This window comes from Nestor notabilis, unplaced genomic scaffold (assembly GCF_000696875.1).
Source record: "Nestor notabilis isolate BGI_N333 unplaced genomic scaffold, ASM69687v1 scaffold29916, whole genome shotgun sequence".
NCBI classification, from domain to species: domain Eukaryota; kingdom Metazoa; phylum Chordata; class Aves; order Psittaciformes; family Psittacidae; genus Nestor; species Nestor notabilis.
Window position 1 is genome coordinate 1 of NW_009931958.1, and position 22,819 is coordinate 22,819.

Consider the following 22,819-nt stretch of genomic DNA (forward strand, 5'->3'; position numbering starts at 1 on the left):
CGCTGCCGGGCCCACCGCCGGGCTGCCTGCTAGGGGTGGGGGGCAAGCAGGCAGAGCAGCACCCACAGCGTTTTGCTTAAAATAGTAATAATAATAATTAGTAATACAGCGCCCCTACTTTCACTCAGTCAGGTGCAGCTGCCAGCAGGCATGCCCGTGTTGATGTAGCCGACAGAAGCTCCAGACAGTTCAGGGCAAAAAGAGAGCTGTGTGGTAGGATATCTGAAATGCATATCTGTTCTCAGCAGCATGTGTTAAAACAGTGATCTCCAAAAACTAAAATCAGGAAGGTACTTAAGAAAACGCCACTATTTTGATTTTCTTGTCTGTATAAACAGTCCTAATTGCGGGCCCCTTTTTAGAATTCCAGATAAATGTCTGGGATTAATCACACGCCTTCCTGCACCTTTTTGCAAAGCGTTGGCCCTACGGGAGGGTGGCTGAACAAGCGATACATCAATAAGCAAATATCCTCGTTACATGGCCAAGATGCAGATTGCCCCTCTGTAGCTGTCGATCGCAGCATGTCCATCCCAGGTTCTTAAAAAGTCTGCCCCACACCAGCTCCGGAATAGCTCTGATTTTTTGGCTGACGCCGTGTTCTTGGTCCTTCATTTGTAGCTTTGTTAGCAGCTGTTGAGAGTGATTTCTTGAACTATTTTGGGAAGGCGGTAAGCAGCAGGCGGTGCGGTATGGTCCTTGCACCAAAGGCTCTTGGCGTCCTTCTGCCAAACACAAAACCAGCCACGGGGATGGTGGTGTTTTTCTTCCATTAACGTCAGTGGGAGTGGGCATAGGGTGTCAGCCAGAGTGAATCAGCTTGCAAAATTGAGACCTTAGTCTGCCACTGGATGGGCTTGCTTTTTTTCTTTTTTTGTGTGAAAAACTGTGTGATGGAACCACAAACTGTATTTAGTCTTTCTAAAATAGATGGAAAACCTGTGTTTGTGTGAGGCCGCTCAGGGTAATCTGTAGCTTCCATGAAAAAAATGGATTTGGAGTTTGGAATGTAAACCAAGTATTATTTTCCTGCCTATTTTGTAGCCCTAAGATTTTGGCTAAACATCAGGCTTAATTACAGAAATTCAACTGTAGCTTTCAGTACAGTGGAGGCACTAGTTCTGTATTAACCAAGGCTTAGGAAGCTTCTCTGCGCATCAGAAAAAACATAAAGAAGCAGCTTTAGCCAAAGTACCATAAGCAAGAGCTTGTTGGAGAAAAAAAAAACAAACCCAACTCTCTATCTTCTTTGTATCTGCTCATGTGAAACAAGATCAGCTTTTCTGTCTGACAGTTTTCACTGCATCCTCCTAAGATATTTTAACTGTCTCATTCATCTGTAGCTAGAACATCTTCTGTATATTTACACCGTGTTTCTTAACTGCAGTGATTAAGTCTCTGTCTTTTTCCTGTATGTTGCTTTTTACCCCTCTGCCTGGGCATTGTGGTTCCATCTGTGGGCATCATTGCTGTTCTGTTCTCATGGGGCCTCCCTGTATGCTCAATTTCCCCAGGTTTTGCTTCTCCTGCTGGTCAGAACTTTCCGAAGCAGTAGTGCAATTCACTGAAAACAACAACCTCATATTAATGAATTAAAGGAACAACCTCAGATATACAAGTAACGCAAAGTGAATAAAACAAAAGCACACTTGATTGCAGCAGGAAGGTGTAGGGACAAAGCCCTGTAAAGCTTGGGTTTCTTCTTGTTCTTTCGAAGATAATGGCATTACTTCTTTTTAAAACAACGTTTTGTCCATGTTCTACCCTTAATACTTGGAATGACTGATAAAAAAGTGAGAAGGAGCCTGCTGCTTCATAGGTCAGTTTTCTGTGTTTCCTCTTTCTAAGCAGTGAGCGGGTGTCTATGAATGTCTTGCAATGCGAGCACAGGGAGAGGCAGTGACGTTTGAAACAGTGGCCACACACCATGCTAAAGTCGTGCAGGGACAGGTGCAGTTAACTGGCTGGATTTCGGGATGTGTTTACTGTCATCCTTATTTATTTGTTTATTTTATGCCTTCTAGTAGTACTGAGCTAATTTTAGATCAACATTATGGCCGGCACTGGAGGAGGCTGACAGGGTCACAACAAGGGCTTTTGGTGTGGCTCAGTTATTAGCACCGTGTGAGAAATTCAGAATGTGGAAGTGTATGGGGTCACTTGGGCCTCCCATTTGTCTTTTTGATGTGTTATAGATAGGGGGAAGGATTGTTCCCTCTCGTGGACAGAAAGCTAGTGTTACTTCTTGTGTCCAGTGGTGGTTTTTATTTACAATTTTCTTGTGATTTTTCTGTAGAAGATAATGATTTCATGTTCTAACAGTAAGAATTATTTCAGATTTCATTGGACTGTGTTGCGTGCAGACTTTTATAAAAGCAACAATAAGATTGAAGTTCATGTGTCTGGCAAAAATCACACCCTGTATCTGTGAGGGAGAGAGATTGAGGAGCTGTTAAGATTAATTATTGAGGTACAGCTATAATTAAGGATGAGTAGTCTGGAAGTCCCCCAGTAAAATCATCACTGACATTCTTCTTTTCATTAGTAATGTGTAGTATAGTCAAAAGCTACGCTGGCATCTTGATGTTGGTTTCAGCTTGGAGACTCTTCTTCCTCCCGGGAGTTTACTCCAGCCTGTCATATGCAGAAATTATCAGAGTGTATTTACAGGCGTACTGAATTGCTTTGCCTCATGCGTCTGCAGATGGCAAAAGCCAAAGACAATATAATTGTGACATCTAAGCCTGTCTGACTTCTTTAAGCTGTGGCTTATAATCAGGAATAGTGACTTTTTGCAGCGATTGAGTTTTATTATAATGAATAGGTAGATAGAGCAATGGGGGTATCTGTTGTTGTCCTTAGCTCCTTCAGCATTAATCAAGTCCTGTAGATTAGGAAGTCCTTCCTTCTGGTTGCTTCTTTCTAACTATGAACATGTGGAAATAAGCCAGGTAACTGTGGAAAATCTCAGCTTAATATGGTAAGACTTGAGGAAAGAGAGACATTTAATAGATAATTTGAGATGCTGAGTTTCTCACCTCTCAGTTTACATTTTATGGGAGTTCCTATAATAATTCATCCAAAGTTTTGTTTCTTTGCCAAATCAAGAGGCTGTAGATCTATAGAGAAAAATCAGTTACACGATGCAGTGCAATTAACATTAGGGCTATATAAAGAAATGGAAATGTTTGCTTAGGAGAAACCTGCTGAAGAAGTTTGTAGGAGCTGTTTGACGTAGTTGCTGAAGTGCGTGGTGAGCTGTAATTTTTGCAGGCTTTCACAAATATTTCTGTCTTCCCTCAGCAGTAAGAGCTTAATTTAGTCCCAGATTCTTGACAGATCATTCAACTTTTTGCTGATGTGATGGACATGATTTGGGTAATTGCGTTTAGTCAGACTCTGTGCCCATTAATCCAGCTTTGAAAAGAATTGCCAAATTACCCCAGCGCACTCTCCCTGTGTGACTGTTGAGCGGTGTGTTTCTGCTCCAAGTTATTTTTGGTTGCAGCCAAAGGTCAGGGGTACAGTAGGTGTGCATTACTCTGTGGTAAACAGGAGTCTCATACAGTGCACTTTTGTAATTTCCATGATGACTGGTGGGGTGAGGACACACAGGAAGAAGGAACACGCGCTGGGTTGAGCAGCCAGACTCCAGTTGCACCACATTCCTCCAGCTCACGCGTGGCCTCTGGCTTTTATACCAAGCCACCTCCATTTGGTTTTGGTTTGTTTTGGACGGAAAACATATTTTTGCTTGACTATGAGGCAACAGCCAGTAGTTCTGTTGTTGTTTTAGTGCTGATGTCATCCAGAACAGTGATTACATGCTTTCTGAACCCAAAGTTAGTCACCAAGCTTTCAGACTTAAGCACTTCAAGGAGAAAAATTAAGCATGTACAAGTTTTACCTGAAATGACACCCACAGAGTTGAGCAGAGAGGGAGGCCCAATATGCCATCCTATCAAGGCTTACTGTGTAATTAATTCTGAATAAAGGTTAGATATCTATAAAATAAAGGAGTTGGTGGATTGGTAGGTAAAACGTTAGACCACTGTTAGGGTGAAGTTGTCGACTCCATATGTTGCAGAGGGAAACTGATTGTTTTCCCGCACTGGTATAACCCAGTACACACTTTTGAGGCATGGATCAGGACAGTGCTGTAACATCACAAAGACAAAGGAAAGCTGGGAAGCCATACGCTGGCAGAAGACAAAGCACGTTTGCTATTTTTTATGTTGTCTAAATCTCATGGCTGTCTGGCTTGCTGTTTGCTCTTACTGTTAGCTTTGTCACTTCATGCTTCATTGTAATTTCTCAATGTGCATTGTTCATATTTTCTTTAAATGTATTTTCAATACATTGTGGAACATGGAGGAGAGCAGAACATGGTGGCTTCTGCATGTTCAAAGGGTGAAAACACAGGATGATGAATCCTGAAAAAATTCCCTTCTCATCAGTTCTTTGCAGTTCCCATACCTCAAACATCTGGTGAAGCAGAACATACATAGACATTTGGGTCATGGGCTTGTGGTAGCTACAGGTGTTTAGTAGAAGACTATTCAACTCATTGTTGTTACTAAAACAACAAAGATTAGGATGTCATGTAAAAGTCTTGAGAGAGTGCTGTCCTATTTGGAATCATTAATGAATAAAGCACAAGACACTTCCACGTCAGAAGGGAGAAAATGCAGTGCATAGTGTGTGAAAACCTGCATTTCCCACTACCAGAGTGGACTTGCCTAAGGCCATCACAGCTTGTGAAGTAATGCAGTTCAGTCTCACTATGGTATCTGAAATAGTACTGTTAATTTCTCCAGTGACTAAAAGTTTTTAGAATACTCTACATTTTTCTTATTCCACAAAATATTGATATTACTAAGCTGTAAATCTTCTAGAAATAGCAAGTAATTTGCCTACAAGTTATGTAATGCAACAGGCTGATGTTTCTTCAGCTTAGAGGTTCTGTTGCAATTCCTGTGAGACACGTGCTGTAGAATTCTGCAAGAGTTTTATACATTTAGCCATCATTTCCCAAGACTAAGACAGAAAGTTGAGGTTTAGAGGCTGCCACAAGCTTTGGTCTTTTTATCTTTTCAGACAACTGACAATGGTATATTGTGAAAATACCAATTAAACCCTTTAATCTCTTCCAGGTTTTCAGACAAGAAAGAAAAGCTGATGCATCTTAAAACCAAACAGAGAGAATTCCAAAAGCAGTAAGTTGTAGTTATTAAATAAAAATAAGCTATAAGAACTCTCAGAAAAACGAAACAGTTTCTCTAATGTGCTATTGCTGGAGACAGACGTAGTCCAGATAGTCATAAAACTTTCAATCATGTTTTTTCCTCTAGTGTTTTGAAGGCCATGGAAGGGAAAGGGATAACTGATCAGCTGGTGAGTTGTTCAAAGTGTCCCATAGTTTTTAAACTCTCTGAATTCCTAAATGTCATAGTTTAAAGTCACAATTTACCTTGAGGGCGTTGTGTTGCTTTCCCAAAAAGCTTGTTGGTAAGCAAAACTGAAATTGGCTCTGCAAGCAGAGTGCTCCAAGCCATTTTCATTTCTTATCAGATATTTGTTCAATAACTTCTTATTCTGATTGACTTTATACTAAGCATTCAGTTTGTTTGTGGCATTCTTCTGTGAACAAAACAGCATATGAAATATTTATTTGTTCATATGATCCAATTAAGAACATCATGCTACTTTTACACTAGAGCTGCTGGCTTTGTTGTTAATCATTAGTCAGTGTGTTTGAAGTCGTTTCTGCCCTAGAGTTGCTGAATGTTCTTTTTCAGAGATGGAAAATAATGTCTTGCAAGATGAGGATTGAGCAGCTGAAACAGACCATTTGCAAAGAAAATGATGAAATGACAAGATGTGAGTAATGCCTGTGCTTTTGTGATGTGGAAAACTGTGTGCCTTAGAGTGAAAAATCAATTGATGTGAATTTGAATCTTAAGGTTTTAAAAATTACGAATTTTCAAGCCGTCACTTCTTAAATCAACTTGAAGGCAAATCGGTGAGCGGATTTTAGCCTTTTCATGCTTGGGTTTTAATTAGCAAACAGTAGACATTATTCAGCTGGATGGAGATCATTTTGCAACAGCTTTAAAAGTAAATGCTTAGCAGTCTGTGACTTCGGCTTTGTCCCTAGAGATGGCTTTATTTAGTGTGGTGTTCCTGATCGCTTCCTCTTGATAAAGAGGAGGCAAGCAGCTCTGCAGCTGTTAGGAATTTCATGTACTTACGAATTTTAACCCACACCTGTCTAGAAATCCTGAAATCCTACTTGAGCAAGAGTCATTGAAATATGACATAAACTGGTGAGTTGCCACCAGTCAGCAGCTTCTGTTTTGAAACTCATTACATTTTTTTTGCTCACGAGAGATTTGTAGGACCGTTTTTCAGAAGAGAATATGCAGCACTCTTTACAACCTACATGAAGAGGAAATATAGGAAGCATATTCAAAAGCATATTGATTGAATCAGGAACATTTGTATGACTTGAAATTCAAAATGAGCCATACAGAGAGTGGAAGCAGAGGCATATACTTGACAATAGTTATGAAGGAATAGCACAAGCATGTGATGATAACATCAAAAAGGCTGAGATGCAAATGGTTTCAATTAGTGAGGATGGATAGTAACAATAAGAAATGTAAAATAAGAAAAAGATGAAGTAGATAAGTCTGTTAACAGGAAAGACAGCAAATAGCAGTGCAGAGAAGTTTGAAGCATTTAAGCATCTTCTTTGCTTCATCTTCTCACAAAGAAATGTGATCAGCTGCTCAGCCAGATTAAATTTTACATCACAGGAGGACTGCACGCTGAGGAAAGAAAACAGGCAGCTAAATGTTATATTATGACAGCAAGCCCTTATGAGATTCACCCTAGGGAACCTGAAGAACAAGCCAAAGTTGTCTGTGGAGGACTTGAGAACACATGGGACAGAGGATGTTCCAAGAAAGAGTGAAAACAGTATCAGTTTTCAAAGGGTGGAAGAAGAGAGAACCTTAAACTGGTGATACAGTCATGCTATTATAAACCTGTGGTCACTTTGCAGGTAGCTAGGAGGTAACACAATTAAAAATAGGTGTCACTTTGTTAAGAATGGTCCATGTCAAATCAACCCCTTGTCTAAGGATCACGTGGTCCAATGGAGGATGAAGCAGAAGAGACAACATGCCTTGCCTTTGGGCACTACACCAAACCATCTCACAAGCAAGCAAAGACATTTGCTCTGGATGTAATCACTGTCAGATTGACACAAAAGGCTAGAAAGGCTGCGCTCAGAGGGTGGCAATAATTGTCAAAGTGAGGAGGTGAGACAGGTGGAGCTCAGCAGGAGCCAGTTCCTGGCCCATTTTTGTTCACTGTTTTCCATAATAGCTTGCATGGTAGGATAGAAGGTAGAATGGAGGAAGCCAAGGTGGATGATGATATGACTTCTGTGGAAAATAGGATCAAATTCAAAGTCGTGCAGGTAATTTGACAGCATCATCTGAGAAGGACAAGTGCACGTTGTTTAGGAAAGACAAACATATAAACACGAAGTGGGAGATGATGAGATTTGACAGGAAAGGATCAGGGGAATTACAAAGTAAATAAAAATTATCAGTCTAATGCTGCTACAGAAAGGTTCAGACCTCATTCTGGGTTATACTAATATAAGCATTGTATTTAAGATGGAAGCAGTTATCCTGCTGTGCCCAGCATTGGTGTTGCCTCAGTGGGGGTCTGGTGTCCAATTTGAGCAATTTAAAAAAGAGAAAAATCAACTGGAGAAAGTCTGGAAGAGCATATCAGGAATAAAACACAAGGAATGTCTAGGAAAATTTATTTTTGGTTTAGAGAATAGGAAGGTGAAGAAAGGGAAGTTTTTCAGTAAGTTGACAATTATTATGAAGTCAATAATAACTACTTTTTCTCATTAGCCTGTGAAGAAAGGAGGAAGTCAATATGACTTTGAGGACCTTGGTCACCTTTTCTCAAAATGCACCTCTGCAGGTGGTAAAACGTTGGGACTAACTGGGGACTGGAGTTCCTCCACTTTTCTACTATTCTGTGAAATGTATTATCAGCAGCTTTTCACAAATTCTCTGATTCACAGTGAACTTAATTAGATTTAACCCATGACCTAACTATTGCCCAGCTGATCTATTGTTAGTTCGATTACCCCAAAATTGCTCTTGCAGGTAGACCCAAAATGAATTCTTGCCATTTGTAGCCAGTAGATCAGAAACACAACTTGGTTCACTCTTGAGTGCATTAGAAAATGTAAGTAAGTTGTTTCTCTTCTGTTGGATATGGCATAGTCTAGTTACCTGAAATGAGAACAATTTCTAGTACACTGGGTTCCTGCTTTCAGAGTTGACTCTTCTGAACACCTCAATAATTGCTACTTCTTCAAATAAGGTTTTAAAATACGTGTGTTTGCCTTCTGTCTGTGGAGCAGAGTTCAAGGCAACGATCTCGCAAATATCTGGCATAGCTCTCTGTTGGGCAGATAGCGGTGTGCCCAAGCTTGCGTTCATCAGACAGTGTAGATGTGTGGGACATAGTGGTGTCCTGAAATACTTCTGGGGACAAATTTTAATCACCTCAGTAACTGGGTTAAAAAGCAAAAGTGCTATGCCAAAAAAAATGACAGTTGTTTCTGCATTGGGACTACTAAAGAGGAAATGTGTGTGCAGTGTTCTCCTTTGCTTCTCAAATAATTGCGGTTGGACCTGCAGAAAAGGGAGTTCACTCTATGAAAAAGTAGTCTTTTAAGTACAACATGAACGTGAAAATTGAGCAGATGGACATTTTACTCTTCTTCTGTCTCTTTATGCAAAGGGGGAGTTTGGGAGAATGAATGCAAGTGTTAATTGATTCTCTGTTAATGTTACAGGAATACTTAAAGGAGATTGGATTACTAGCTGACATTTAGGGATTCTTGGTATTGCTCAAAGAAAAGTTGATTTTTCTATGGTTCCTCTAATGGGGTCGTTTATTTTATAAACCTGAGGATTATTAGTTCTTATCTGCACAGAGAAGCTATTCTCACCTTCTTTAATTTGGGACTTTGCGTCTCCCACGTTTCAGATCTTTCTTCTTACCGAACACACATCATGGATCAGTTAGATGGCTAGAAATAATTGCTGATGTTCAGAGAAAGCACCCACTGTGTCTGCAGGGGCAAGTACACTCGGGGGGTACCAGCAGTCCTGGTCTCCCACCCTACCAAACCAGGGACCAGCCAGTTCCAGGTCGGCAGGTGCAAACCAGGATTAGCAGAAGGCTATTGTGTGCTGCCTGAACACAACTGGGCACAGACCTGCAGATGGGCATCAGTCTTGGGTCCCAATCTTTGGGTGTAGCCTTTTATTCCTCCCCTAGTGGGAAGACTGACAGACCGAACGTGGTGTTTGAGGTAGTTGCTTAGAAACTTTCTTGGTTTTAGCAGTGTAGAATGCAGCTTCTTTGAGTAGCAGATGCCACAGAGAATTCTTACTGTAACTCTGATCTCATCTGTGCCCTGAAATCAGCCTAGATCAGTAAAATGACGTCAGGGCTTAGTGCTTCCATTCTGTGTAAGGAACAGTTATTTCACTTCTTGATTACAAGAAAGTAATGCCTTGCTCTAGTAGAATCTAACTAACACTATTTCTTTTCAGCCATAAAACCAGGAAGTGAGTGACTGATAGATGTGGACTTTTGTTCAAACTAGGGTTTTGGCATTAAGAGTTTTAGACATGTATTCTGGGATTGTGTATAAGGGATATTGTCGTGCGCTTTTAAAAGACAGAGGTGCGCTCTAGCACCATATGTTTGTGGAAGCGTTACTGCAGTTAATTATTTTATAGGAGAATAAGCAGGTGCTCTTGAAGGATATTTTTCTAAGCTCTAGTGTACTTGACGCATGGAGTAAATTCAGGCGGTTGCAGCACTGTACAGTACATAAGCTCATTTCTGGAGAAGGCTCCAGGGAGACGTTAGAGCAGTTTCCAGTGCCTAAAGGGACTGACAAGAAAGCTGGAGAGAGACTTTTTGTAAGGGTATGTAGTGATAAGACAAGGGGGAATGGCTTTAAACTGACAGAGAGCAGATTTAGATTAGCTATAAGGAAGAAGTTCTTCCCTGTGAGGGTGCTGAGGCGCTGGCACAGGGTGCCCAGAGAAGCTGTGGCTGCCCCATCCCTGGCAGTGTTCAAGGCCAGGTTAGACAGAGCTTGGAGCAACCTGGTCTCATGGAAGGTGTCTCTGTCCATTGCAGGGAGGTTGGAACTACATGATCTTTAAGGTCCCTTCCAACCCAAACCATTCTGTGATTTTGTGATTCTATGATTTCTCATTTTGTGATTGGAAAAGGAGATAGTCAGTGTTTCCTTGTGGTAACACAAAGTCTGCATCATTGGGATCCAAGTGCTTTAAGAGCACGTATATGAACGCAAAGCCCAAATAACACATTAATAGCAGCAATGGTGCCAGAAATGGTGAATGAAGATGCTATCAGCTCTTGATTTTGGCTGCAAGCAATGCCTGTCTTTTTGGCCAACACCATGCAAACATGTACAGTCAAGCTATTTCTGTCATGAAGTTTAATTAAACTGGGAAATCTTGGCTTTCCTGCTCCAAATCAAAAAATAGCTGGGTAGAAGATAGGAAAGAATAGTCCCAATTTCAGTCTCTCTGGAGATCTTCAGACAAGATTAAAAAGTTGTACCACTGAGCAGCTGGAAAATGTTAATAGTTTAGCAGGGTTTTCTGTTATAAGCTGTTACAGATCTTGTTTTCTATAAATAATAGTTATGCTTTTCTCAAGCTTACTACAAGTACCTCACAGTTCCTTTTCCAAGGCTAACTTCTGCTGCTGTTTTCACAGATGCAGAGGGGCTTCTCAGAATTAAAGAGGAGAACCAGAAGCATTATCGCAGGGCTCAGCGGCATCAGGAGAAGAAAGAGAAGATCCAGAGGCATAACCGCAAGCTGGGAGACTTGGTAGAGAAAAAAACCTATGATTTGAAAATCCAGTATGAGCATCTGGCAAATCTTCGTCGGACGCATATCCTGGAGCTAACCTCAGTCATATTTCCCATTGAAGAAGTAAAGACAAGCATGAGGTATAGAAGGTTTATCCTTTTGGATTAATTTGACTTAGCTTTAGACACCCAGAAGTGAGTCATGTAAGTCTAAGCTAGACACCCTGGCTCCCTTAGCATCTGTGGGGAGGAGGAGGTGTTTCCCAAAGGCAAAGCATCTGACCCAAAAAGCAGAGATCCAGAATAGAAGAATCTGGAGGTGCTAGCATCTCCCCCAGAAGAGATCTGAGGTATGTGTCCAATGTTAAACTTTCTTAAAACAGATAATTAGAAATCCTGGAACAAAGGGAAGTAGTTTTGGGAATGAGGAGTTTTGCAGGAGTGTTTCTACAAGATTTTGCTCTCTGTGAAAGCTGGCGAAGTGCCTGCCAAGTGTATCTCTGGCTGCATTTTTAATGCTTCTTTAAAAACACTTTGTTCCTCTTTGGGTGTTACAGAGATCCTGCAGATGTGTCTTCTGAGAGTGACAATGCTATGACCTCTAGCACTGTGAGCAAGCTTGCGGAAGCCAGGAGAACCACATATCTCTCTGGGAGGTGGGTGTGTGATGATCACAACGGGGACACCAGCATCAGCATCACAGGGCCTTGGATAACCCTTCCTAATAATGGAGACTATTCAGCATATTACAACTGGGTGGAAGAGAAGAAGACTACACAAGGACCGGGTAAGGAGCAAGGTCTGATTAGACATCTGGGATGCTCCAGAAGCCGTAGAACTTGCAGCCTTGGATGCCAGCAGGAGGCACTGACGAGCAGTAGCCCAGTCCATTTGTTCTCACCCAGACAAACGTGCATCAGAAATAAACACCAGTATAAGGATTATTCCACTGAAATCCTCTTTTGCAGGAAATGCTCACTGGGACACAGCACAATGTAATAGAGAGATAAAGTTAATTATTCACAGTTTTGACATGGTTCACATGCCGTCGTTTTAACAGGAATTCCAAGAATTACTATTTTCTACCAACTTCTGACAGATTTCACTGTAAATGATTGTTGAATTCAGGCTGTTCACAATACTCACAAATGACATTTTCCAGAGTAGACTTCAGTAACACATTAGCACACCCACCGAGGCTTTGAAATGAGACTTTCATGATGTTTTTATTTCTTTTAGATATGGAACATAATAACCCTGCTTATACTATCAGTGCTGCATTGTGCTATGCAACTCAGCTTGTTAACACTTTGTCTCTCATACTTGATGTAAATCTTCCCAAGAAGCTCTGCAACAGGCAAGTAAATGCAAGCCTCTGAGGTGAATCAGTGACCAGTTTTGACTGATCTTAATTCTCTTTGGGTTTGGGAACAAAGTCATTGCTTGGAACAGCTTTTATGGTACCAGTTGATGGCTCATAGATTTTTGTGCTGTTTAATTTGGGGTGGAGGACTAGTAGGATTTTAGTCCACGATTGATAGTGCCGCCTCCCTTTTTTACCTCCTGAGAGCGTAGACCAACCATCATAGTTGAAAATAACAGCTTTCTAACTGGCATATTCAGCATCCTCAAATTGGAAATTGAAATATGACATCCGTGAATAGCACTTTTCATTTTATGAAACCCTACTGTGCTTTACAAAATCCCAGACCAATTCAGCAACCCTTAGTCGTCTTGAATAGCTCCACTACATTAAGTGCTGCAGAACAAGGCCTAATAATATGGCGTGATAGCAGTGTGATTCTCTTTGGGATAAAATGCCAATGGGGAACATAGCTGGCTGCCAGACATCTGGGAGAGTATTGTGTAAATCCCATGATGAAAAGCACTGTTAGATTTTTAATGTTGATGTGGAATAGATGGGGTCTGTACAGAAGTACTGAGGAAGCTGTAGACCTGGTCAGTCTTCCCAGGATCTCAAATATGCTGCTGAGATTCTTTTAAGTGTTTAAAATAGTGATTGCTGAATTGAGGACATGAAAGTTGTATAGGATCTCTGGGGGGGTTATGCTGTTACTTGGGAGCTCAGCCTTCACAGAAGGAAAAGCTTGGGAACAAGAAATGATGCAGGATTTAAAAGGAGAGCCAAAATAGCTTTGCTACAGTGGATCTTTGAGTTTCATACACCTGTCCTGTTGAAATCAGTGAGACTAGGGCAAGCAGTGCTTGTTGATGAAATGCTAACAGTCTTGCTAGGTGAAAAAGTAATCTCCTGAGCACTCTCAAACTGGCTGTACAGTTTAAACAAGTGCTTACTATGAGGATGTTTACTCCAGGGTTTATTAGGAAGCCAGGACACAGAATGCTGATGTCTCCAGAAAGTGTATTTTCCCAGGATTGTGCTTTCTGTCTATTCATGTGTATGTGTGTATGGTCTTTCAACAGCGAGTTCTGTGGAGAGAACCTCAGCAGACACAGGTTCACGCGGGCAGTGAAAAAGCTGAATGCTAATATCCTGCACCTTTGCTTCTCTCAGGTAGGAGAAATGCATGTTTGGATTCTTTAAATAGCTTTTGAAAGATCAGCTGTGCCTGCAGGTTTGCCACTGTAACTGATCATGTCTTTCTTACCTTCCCCATGGTAGCATGTAAATTTAGATCTGTTGCACCCACTGCATACGCTCAGGAACCTTATGTACCTGGTCAGCCCAGACACCAAGAACTTGGGCAGGTAAGAAAAGCAGTATCTCAACTCACCTGTGTCTGAATCTCTTTTGAAGTTATGTAATTGCCTTGTTGCTTAGGAGGGAAATTCTCCTTTTCTGCTCTACCTATAGATCAGTCCTCAGCACATCAGAAATCAGTGTAGTTACAAGGAGGAGACAAGAGAGACAGAGAAAGGGGGTCATGAGTAGGAAATCAGATTTCAGAGATGTGTGTATGCTGTGCTTCTGCATATGGCAGGCTCTCCTGGAGGCCTTGTAGCTGATTATGGACTTATTTCCCTTATGCTCAGAAGCAGAAACTTCTTCCCTCCAGGGGCAGCAGTGCATATGCCAGACAGTCCCACCGTGCTCCAAGTATCACCCTACCCACATCTTGCCAACATGTAAATACCTAAGAGCATCCAGCAATTTAAACCCTAAAACAAACACTAGGTAAATCTTCCCCAAAACACTTCCACTGAGTGAACACCCTAGACCAAGGTCGACACTTCAAATAATATTAATCTATATGTAAATTAAGATTAAAGTCAACTTTTCTGCTATTAGTACATGATGAAAAGAAAATCAGTTCCTGTGGGCTGTGCACACCACGTTTAATAATCTTTTTTTACAATTTAAATAGAAGAAAGCTACAACATTGATTTCCTGTTGGGATAATCCCATCACAAGTCATTTGTGCCTGAGACAGTCTGCAAATATTTGTTTAATCTGACTAGTGCTTTATTCCCCCTTAAATGCAGTAATGTTCCAAAATCTACTTTTCTACTTTGTTCTCATGTACAGATCTAGTTTTGTTTAAAAACCTTCAGTGCCACTGAGAGGAACATCACTTCCCTTGTGTTCTCTGGGTATATCCCTACTAGTTCAACCCAAAGATATGGGGAGCCAAATCTTTGTAAAACAGCTCAATTTGGAAGAAAATAGGTGCTTGCTGCTTGCCTGAAAACAAGGAGAGTGCAGGAAATACCCAGAGAAAGAAGAACTGCTGTAAAAGGTCCAAGTGTCACTGTGGGTGTTGCTTCTCTGTGTGGATGTTACAGAGCTCCACACGCATCAGTCAGGTCCATGTAGTGAACAGAGAGGTTACAGGGAAGAGCTGGATAAAATACCTGCCAGCGAGGGGTATAGTTCAGTCTGTATGAAACTGATTTAGCTCACTAGAGATGAGATTGACAGATGACTTGTTTTCCACTCCTTCATGGGGAGAAAGTACAGGCTAGTGAATGGCTTTATAGACACCACTGGAAGCAAAGACTCTGAGCTAGGTTGCAACAAGGCACATGTGCTTAACACAAAGATTAATTACCCGCAGGAATGAAGGTGGGAATTCTCTGTTTCCTTATGTCATCCTGTCAAGGCTGGATGAGTTTCTGGAATGGATGCTTTCATCAGGCAGAAGTTACTGGGCTCAGGACAGGGGGAACGGGTGGAAACTAATGGCCTTTGTCAGAGAGGAGGTCACTCGAGATGATCTAATGGTCCCTCTGGCCTTAAACCTGATGACTCTCTTCTTATGTTGCCTTGTTAAGCAAAATGCTTTGCCAGAAGGCAGCGCTCCCATTCCTTTCTGGATTATGAAAGAGGAGCGTTTACCTTTAATTTCTCAGCTGTCTGCAAAGTTTGCATCAACGAGCTCTCTTTATTTTCCTTTAGATATCTAAGCCTGTAGTTAACCTGATAGTCTCCTTTATAAGCTGCTTTTTTCAGATACGTATAATTTTACCAAGGTTTAATTGTCTGGATTAAAATTTTCTGTAGTAAATCACTGCTTCAGGCTCCTTCTCCCACTAAGGCTGGAGAAACACTCTTGCCCACGTTAAATTCTTGCTCCTGTTTTGCTGAGCAGCTTTGTGCTTTGGAATGAGCTTTGCCAGGGACACTGCTTGCTGTGGGGAATCCACCTTTCACCACCTCCATGAAAACCTCTCTGACCTCTGGAACTGCCTGCTTTGGCTCAGTAAAGGCGTTCCAGCTTTTGGTGAAGCAGTGGGATGGGGCGGGATGCAATTGCTTCTCCCACCAGGCAGTGGCAGCAGGGAATATGGAGTCACAGCACAGGTGGGTTTGGCCGGGACCTCTGGAGATCCAGCCCATCACTCCACCAAAAGCAGAGCCAACCAGAGCAAGCTGCTCAGAACTAGTGCCCGGGGGGGGCGTTGAGTATCTCCGGAGGAGATTCCAGAGCCTCTGTGGGCAACCTCTTCCAGTGTTTGACCAGCTGCATAGTAAAAACGATCTTGAGATGTTGCTCTGATTGAAGTGCTGCTACAGGAAGTCTCCACTAGTGAGCTGTGCCAGCCCAGTTCTGTAAGTTGTAAACTACACCCTCCTCACTGACAGAGCTGCAGCTGTCTTGGCCTGGCCAGGCCTAGCATTAAAAATAAAAGCTGTTCCCCATCAAGCTGAGATTTCCACCAGTGGAGCTGTGAGTTATTATCAATAGCTTTTTCTTTTGTGTGTACATGTTTCACTATCCCCTGCCAAAGCAGAACATCTCTTCTGCCATTCTTGCTCTGTGGTTTGGAACCCAGCTATCACTTCCTTGGCCAACTGTTCTTGTTTCACCATTGTCTACAGTTAACTCTGTAGCCAGCAAGTTTCTCTTTGCCAACTGATAGACACAGAGGTGTTGTAATTCTTCTGCTGTACGCATGACAGAGCAGGGTGCTTTGGTATGCCCAGGGCTCATACAAGCAAATGGACAGTGTCTCTCTTGCATGGTGTCAAATGGGCTGACAGCAGTATGTTCATGTTCACAGGTCTGGGCCTTTTGAAATCAGTGCTGATCTTGAAGACTCCATGGAGTTTGTGGATCCCAGTGCCACTGGCGAGACAGATGAGAGCGGAGATGAGCACGTCAGCGATGAAGAGACAGACCTAGGGACAGACTGGGAGAACCTGCCAAGCCCCAGGTTCTGTGACATCCCCTCTCAGCAGGTGGAGATGCTGCAGAGCCAGAGCACGCAGGTATCTCAGCCCATTGCCAGCAGCAGTGCTGGTGGAATGATCTCCTCTGCTGCTGCCTCGGTGACCTCGTGGCTGAAGGCATACACTGGACATCGCTAACGAGCATGGGAAAAGGATCATAGGATTTGTGGAAGGAATCCCTCCCCAACAATGCTGTAGTAAACCTTACATATTCAGTTAAGTAGTGCCTGGAACAAAGAAAAGGTCAGACTTTCATTTTGTAAACCAGAAAAACCTTTTTATTTACCCAAGATGACTGTGATGGTACCATTTTGTAAATTAGCTAGCTACGGACTCTGATGGACTCTGTGACGGCACTTTGTGTCTTGGTTCTGTCTGCATTGTTGAGTACTGAAGAAAAAGGACTCGGCAGCCTCCAGCTCTACTTTCTGAAGCAGGAACAGGTTTTTAAGTGTTTGGATCGGGATGAGTACAGAGAGAAGGCTGCTCCGTGTGCAGCCTGGACAGCGGTGCAAATGCAGTTCACATTTTCTTAACTCCTTACAGGGTTTCCGTTTGTGTGTGTTTTAAATCTGTCTTGCAAAATGCAAAAAATGCGTATTTCTAAATTTTTTTCATTCAGGACATGAAAATTTTGCATTTTTAACATGTTTTCTAATCTCTGTTGCCATATTTTTAATACAAAGAAACAGCGTGGAGAGGAATTCACACAGCAAATTGCTCGTTTTAGCTTCAGTTGTGAATCTTTATCCAGTTTTGCTGTAGAGAACTGGCTTGTTTCTTGCTGTTTCCATTGGTAGTCTAGAAGTTTTGTGTTGTGCTGTCCAAAGCACACAGGCTCTTTACTCTCAATATCATACACCAAAGAAACACTGGACGTTCTCTTAGCTTAGACCCACATTTGATGCCGATACAGGATTGCGTTGTTGCAATAATATTCATCAGTTACAACACCACGTTGCCACTTTTTAATATGAGAAAAACCTCATTTCGAGCTAGTTTAATGAAGTCACACGATCTCCACACTACATGCGTTTTAAACCCTATTCTGTTTTACGTTGATGGTGGGTTTTTTCTTTACTTGTTTACCGAATGCCAAGAAGCTGATTTCATTTCACTGCAGAAATGCCCACAGCGCAGCTGGTGGCTCGCTTGTAAAACTGCAGGAGGTGCGATGCTGACAGATGCGTTGTTAGCAAGTGCTCCTCCGCTTCCTCTGCCTTGCGGTATGTATGACATAAAGATGGGTTTGCTCAGCGAGGCTTCCAACGTATGGTTTACATTTTCTATAGCTGGGACATTGTACTTCTCCACGGGGTAAATTAATGTAAAAGCATCCTCCCATCCCTCCCAGAGGGAAGACTTCTGACACTTCCCTGTTGCTTCCCTGCGGTGATGCAGCTTGTAACAGGGGCACAGCAAGGCCATGGCATATGATGCACAAGCCACATCCCTCCCACCAGGCAGAGTCCTCCATCTTTGAAACCCTGCTCTGGGGCTGGCTTACCCGGCCATCTCATGGAGTATTTTGGAGTGGTTCTTCTGCTCTGTTGCTCTCCAGGCCAGCTAGAGCTGCCTCCTGTCCCCACCAAGGATGGGGTGGAAAAGCAGTTTTGGTACCCAATGCCTGTGTATCCCGGTGAGCTCTGTGCCAGGGGTACTGGCTGAGCATCATGTCTCCAGCCCCCCACCCCTCTCGTATGGCAGCTCTTTGGCTTTGGGGATGAGAATCTGTTGTCAATAGTTTCTTTCAATTTTGTTAAACCAAAGACCCTTAACTCTGCGCTAACCACATGCATGTTATTAGGTAAAGACCCCCTCAGTCTTACGCAGCCCTTTCTGATTCCCCATTTATTTTGCACTGGACCCAACCATATAAATAGATGTTTGGGGGTTTTTTGTTTGTTTTTAATAGGCATTTCAGTCACATTTTCATTGCTGCCTTTCATGCTACTTTGAAACCCTAAAGGTCAGGCATGATTCAGCTTTGTACACTGTCATTTACTTTACTAGAAAAAGAAAAACCCAACACACTAACTTCTTTAAGCCATATACTTCATAACCGTGTTTTCGAACTATTTTATTTGTCATGCTCTGAGTGCACACTGGCACTGCGAGGGCGTTCAAATGCAGCGGAATGGGTCTTTTCATCATTTTTTGTAACAGAATACAGACTGTGGGTTGTTCTTTTAAAAGTGTTTTGCACATGTGTAGGTAGGGAAGAATTGTGGGCACCTCGAGTGCAATCGCCAGTATTAGTTTTCCAGGTTGTTTTGGGGAGGGAGGGCAGGAATATCTGTAATTATAGATACCTGAAGACAGAGTGCTGAGAGTTTACACAACACTTTTGCGTAGCGTGAATGCAGGAATTGCAGTTCAGGCTGTGACTTTTGTCTGTGACCAGTGATCTGGTGTGGCCAATTTGAGCTGCCAGGGAAGAGCCTGATGCCATGAGCTCAGACCTCCGTTGGGAATCAGGTGCCTTCAGAAGGGCTCAGGTGGGACACCCAGGAGTTGCTTGTCACCGGCAGAAACTCAGGGCCTCTCTGCAACTTCTGAACTAGATGTAACTAAACACAAACGGTTTGGGGTTTTTTTCTAAATTTTATTGTATTATTGCAATAAATCTTTAACAGTAATTTTTTTTAAAGTTGTATATTTATAATTGTTACTTCTGTGTGGTTTGTTTTCAACTGTGCTGGGGAAGTACACAAGCATTTCCAGCCTTTGAAGCATCACAGGGACCAGACCTGTTACAGTGCAATCGTACAGCGGTGGAGTAAGCAATACCCATTCTAAAAAAATACTTGTACATAAAATAACTGCATCTCCATGGGAGCAGGTACTGGAGTCCTGCCACACAGACACACACGCGCGACTTTCCCTATATATACACACACATGTAAACTGAAATACTGCTCCTTACAGCCTGGCTTTGAACTGCTCCTCTGCTGGGTGACTGTTTCTGCAGGTGGTGAGCTGTATTACTCCTGCATGCAAGGGAAGATGCTTGTCTTCACAAGGCCATTTCAGAAGGATGCAAGCATGTGTCTTTCTAAGGAGGTAACTATTAAAGTGAACCATTGTGTGTCTGAGCAACAAGGATGGGAAAGAGCTGCATTGGGCAGCAAGAAGCAGGGTCTGCCCACTGGACCTGGTGGCCTGACAGGCCACGGAGGAGAAACAACCCACCCCACTTGAATTCTTTGTGGCAGCTACTGGGGTGGGAGGACTGATGTCCCACGATTGCTGTTTGCCTGGGGCTCCTGCACACACATCTGCAGTGGGTCGTCGCCTCAGTCACAGTCATCACCTCGGTCACAGTCGTGGCTGTGCAGGAAAGCAGCCTGTGCCCAAAGCCAAGCCTGGCTCCAAGCTCAGCTCCTGCCTACAGCTTGCTGAGATCACTTCTGCTTAAGTGGTGCCATCAGCAGGAGGTTTCATTCTCTGCCAGCACAGGTTTGTGGCAGGAGAGTAGCCTGTAATGCCCCACATCCCAGTCATACTTGGGTTGCCAGGACCAGCCGAATGCAGACTGGGGAAGAGAAGCAGCCCAAGGCAAGGCTCAAGTACCATTCCCACACTGCAAGAAGCAGGACTTGAGACAGAGGTTGAACACATCAGTGAAATGACAGGTCTGACCTGGGGCAGATGCTGCAGAGGGAACGGGGGCCAAAGCAGGGGAGGCAGACTGCAGCTGAACCATTACGGAGCCTCCTTACAGGGAGCAAGAGCCCAACCACAAGCCTCAGCCATGGTGGCCTTTTCAGTAGCATCCATGGCAGGAGACCCCCCAGAGCTTGACGAAAACTGGAAGCCTACAAACAATGGGAATGTTATTAAATTTCTTCACAGGCATATCTGGAAATTCAGTCCAGACACTCCAGCCGCTCCAAGGCAGGGAAGGCAAGCACACAGCACAGGCGACTCCTCAGCGCTTCTGAACACGGAAGTTTGTAAATCCAACACTGGATTGCCTCTTAGGAAGAAGGAAGTTGAACAGACCTTGGCTTCCCCCTAAACTGGTGTTAACGAAACAAATCTGCACTTCATGGTGGGGGGGAAAAGCTTGCAGGCAGCTCAGCATGGCTACATTCAGAACCAGCCCACTGCTGGATGCAAAAAGCTTGATCTGTAAAGCAATTTTTACCAGCAACGCTGTGCAACAAGGATAGTTCCAGCAAGCACTGTAGTAAGTGATGTATAAAACATACCATGTGCCTCAGCCAGCCTGGGGAGAGGGCAGAGATGGGGCAGGGAAGAGCACAAGATGTCTTCCATATTTAGATGCTCCAAGGAACAAAATAGCCTAATGCTATTATTATTTTAGTCCAGTTCTTCCCTTTGTTCAACAAAGGTGACCAAAATCTCATACCCTCTTGCAAAAACAGAAAAAGAAAACCTAAAAACAACACCCCACCAGAAAATTACCTCACTGGCCCCTTATCTAGTTACAAAATATTTTCCTCTGCTGCTTCTATTTCAGCCTCGCAGGGACTTTCCTCACTGCTGTCAGCCTGGCACAGGTTATCGCAAGTTTTCCAGCCTTGGGCGGGGGGGCAGGAAAGCAGTTTCTCTCCCCTCTTCCTTAACTGAAATTACACTGAAGGCCTTTGATACCGATGGGTTTAGCAAGACAACTCCTGCCAGCAAGTTGTTCTGCTGCTTGTCCCAGCACAGCCAACAGAGCCAATCGAAGCTTGGGTGCAGCCTGCACCCCGTTAGAGGATGAAGTCACAAATCCACAAGGGATCCAGCTTTTCCTCTCCCTCTTCACAGCTGATTAGGAGGCAAGCCACACCCTTCTTCTAGAGTTCTAATTTCATTCCTCCTGGTTGTCATAATGTCTGCTGCATTGCAGAGGTGGCTGAGCAGCACCAGGAGGGGTGCCCAACACTCAGGGTGGCAGGCAGCAAGTACAGCAGGGACTGACTAATAAAAAACCACAACAGCATACCTTTTGTATCTCCTGTGAACATCCCGAGCTCACCAAACCCACATCTCAGACTGTAAGGTTCAGTTTTATTTCTCTTGCTGTTAATGGAAAGAATAAAAGCATCCGCCTTCAAACCCGCTCTGTCCTCACATTCGCAACCAGCATGAATCACTCTGTGCCATCCCACTGCAGTCAGAGGCAAATGCAGGCAAAGCAGAGGGAGGTGGGTGGTTCAGCCTGGCCACTGCATCCTTCCTCACCTTGCTGAAGGTTCGAGAACAGGATGAGCCGGGTGCACAGCCACCATCACCGCGTTGCTGCTCCTGTGGCCTTTGCAGGGTAGAGAAGGGCTCAGGGTGAGCCACATGGGGCAGCAGCACCAGCTCTTCTTGACTAGGTCAGAGATTTTTGTCTTCTCCAGCTGCAACGATGACTGCCAGGAGTCCATCCTTGTCCTGAGAAGGGGCACTGACTCACACCTCAGAAACAAGAGGCCAGAGGCTGCAGCAGAGCAGGGCAAAGCACTGCAAGGATTCCTCTTAGCAGACAGCAAAGCTTCTAGCACATCCCTGAGCCAAGGCAACCCCATTTTCATCCTGCTGGCGCCAGGCTCCGTCCTCAGGGCGCATGTGAGGGGCCAACACCAGAACTGCGCAGCAGGACTCAAAGCAGAGTCTGCATTTTTGTGACTTTTACATACCTAGCACCAGCTTTCTGGAAAACAGGAGCCCTGTCATGCCTCTGCTGCACACACGGCTGATGGGAGGGAGAGGAAAAGCCAGGAATTGTGACTGTTACAGAAGGAATTTCTCTAGGTAAGAGGTTTGGGGTTTTCTTCTTGATTGGTTCTTTTTTATTAGGAGGCCTCGTTTTCTACAGAAAGCACGCTGCACCTCCAAACTACAGCACAGTACCACGTTTCTGCCATGTGTTTTACAGTATTTTTATTTTGGGGCAAGTCTTACACAAGAGAAAGTCTGGTAAGGCAGATCTAGAATGCACGTTTAAGTAAAAAAAAAAAAACAAAAACAAAAACAAAAAAACCCCACAAACCACACAGGGAATTGGAAAAAAACCCCAAACAAGTAAAGAAATCCTAAGACAAGAGAAAGTCTGGGAAAGCACAACAAGAAAGGTCTAATAAAAAAAAAAAAAAAAACAAAAACAAAAACAAAAAAACCCCACAAACAAAACAAACCCAAAAACAAAAACCAAAAGAAAAAGAACAAACAAACAAACCAAACCAAACACCAGACAACATGGG

The 22,819-nt window shown here is 43.3% G+C and overlaps 1 protein-coding gene across 1 annotated transcript; it reads left to right on the plus strand.

The window, feature by feature from the left end:
• Positions 1-5,153: 5,153 nt before the first annotated feature.
• Positions 5,154-16,757, plus strand: ATG14 (autophagy related 14; the record flags this gene model as incomplete). Its single annotated transcript, XM_010016145.1, has 9 exons — positions 5,154-5,216; positions 5,352-5,394; positions 5,799-5,880; positions 10,870-11,107; positions 11,524-11,753; positions 12,206-12,323; positions 13,412-13,502; positions 13,611-13,696; positions 16,451-16,757. Coding segments are annotated over 9 exons (1,258 nt in total), but the record flags the coding sequence as incomplete, so codon positions are not given.
• Between the last annotated feature and the right edge of the window lie 6,062 nt (positions 16,758-22,819).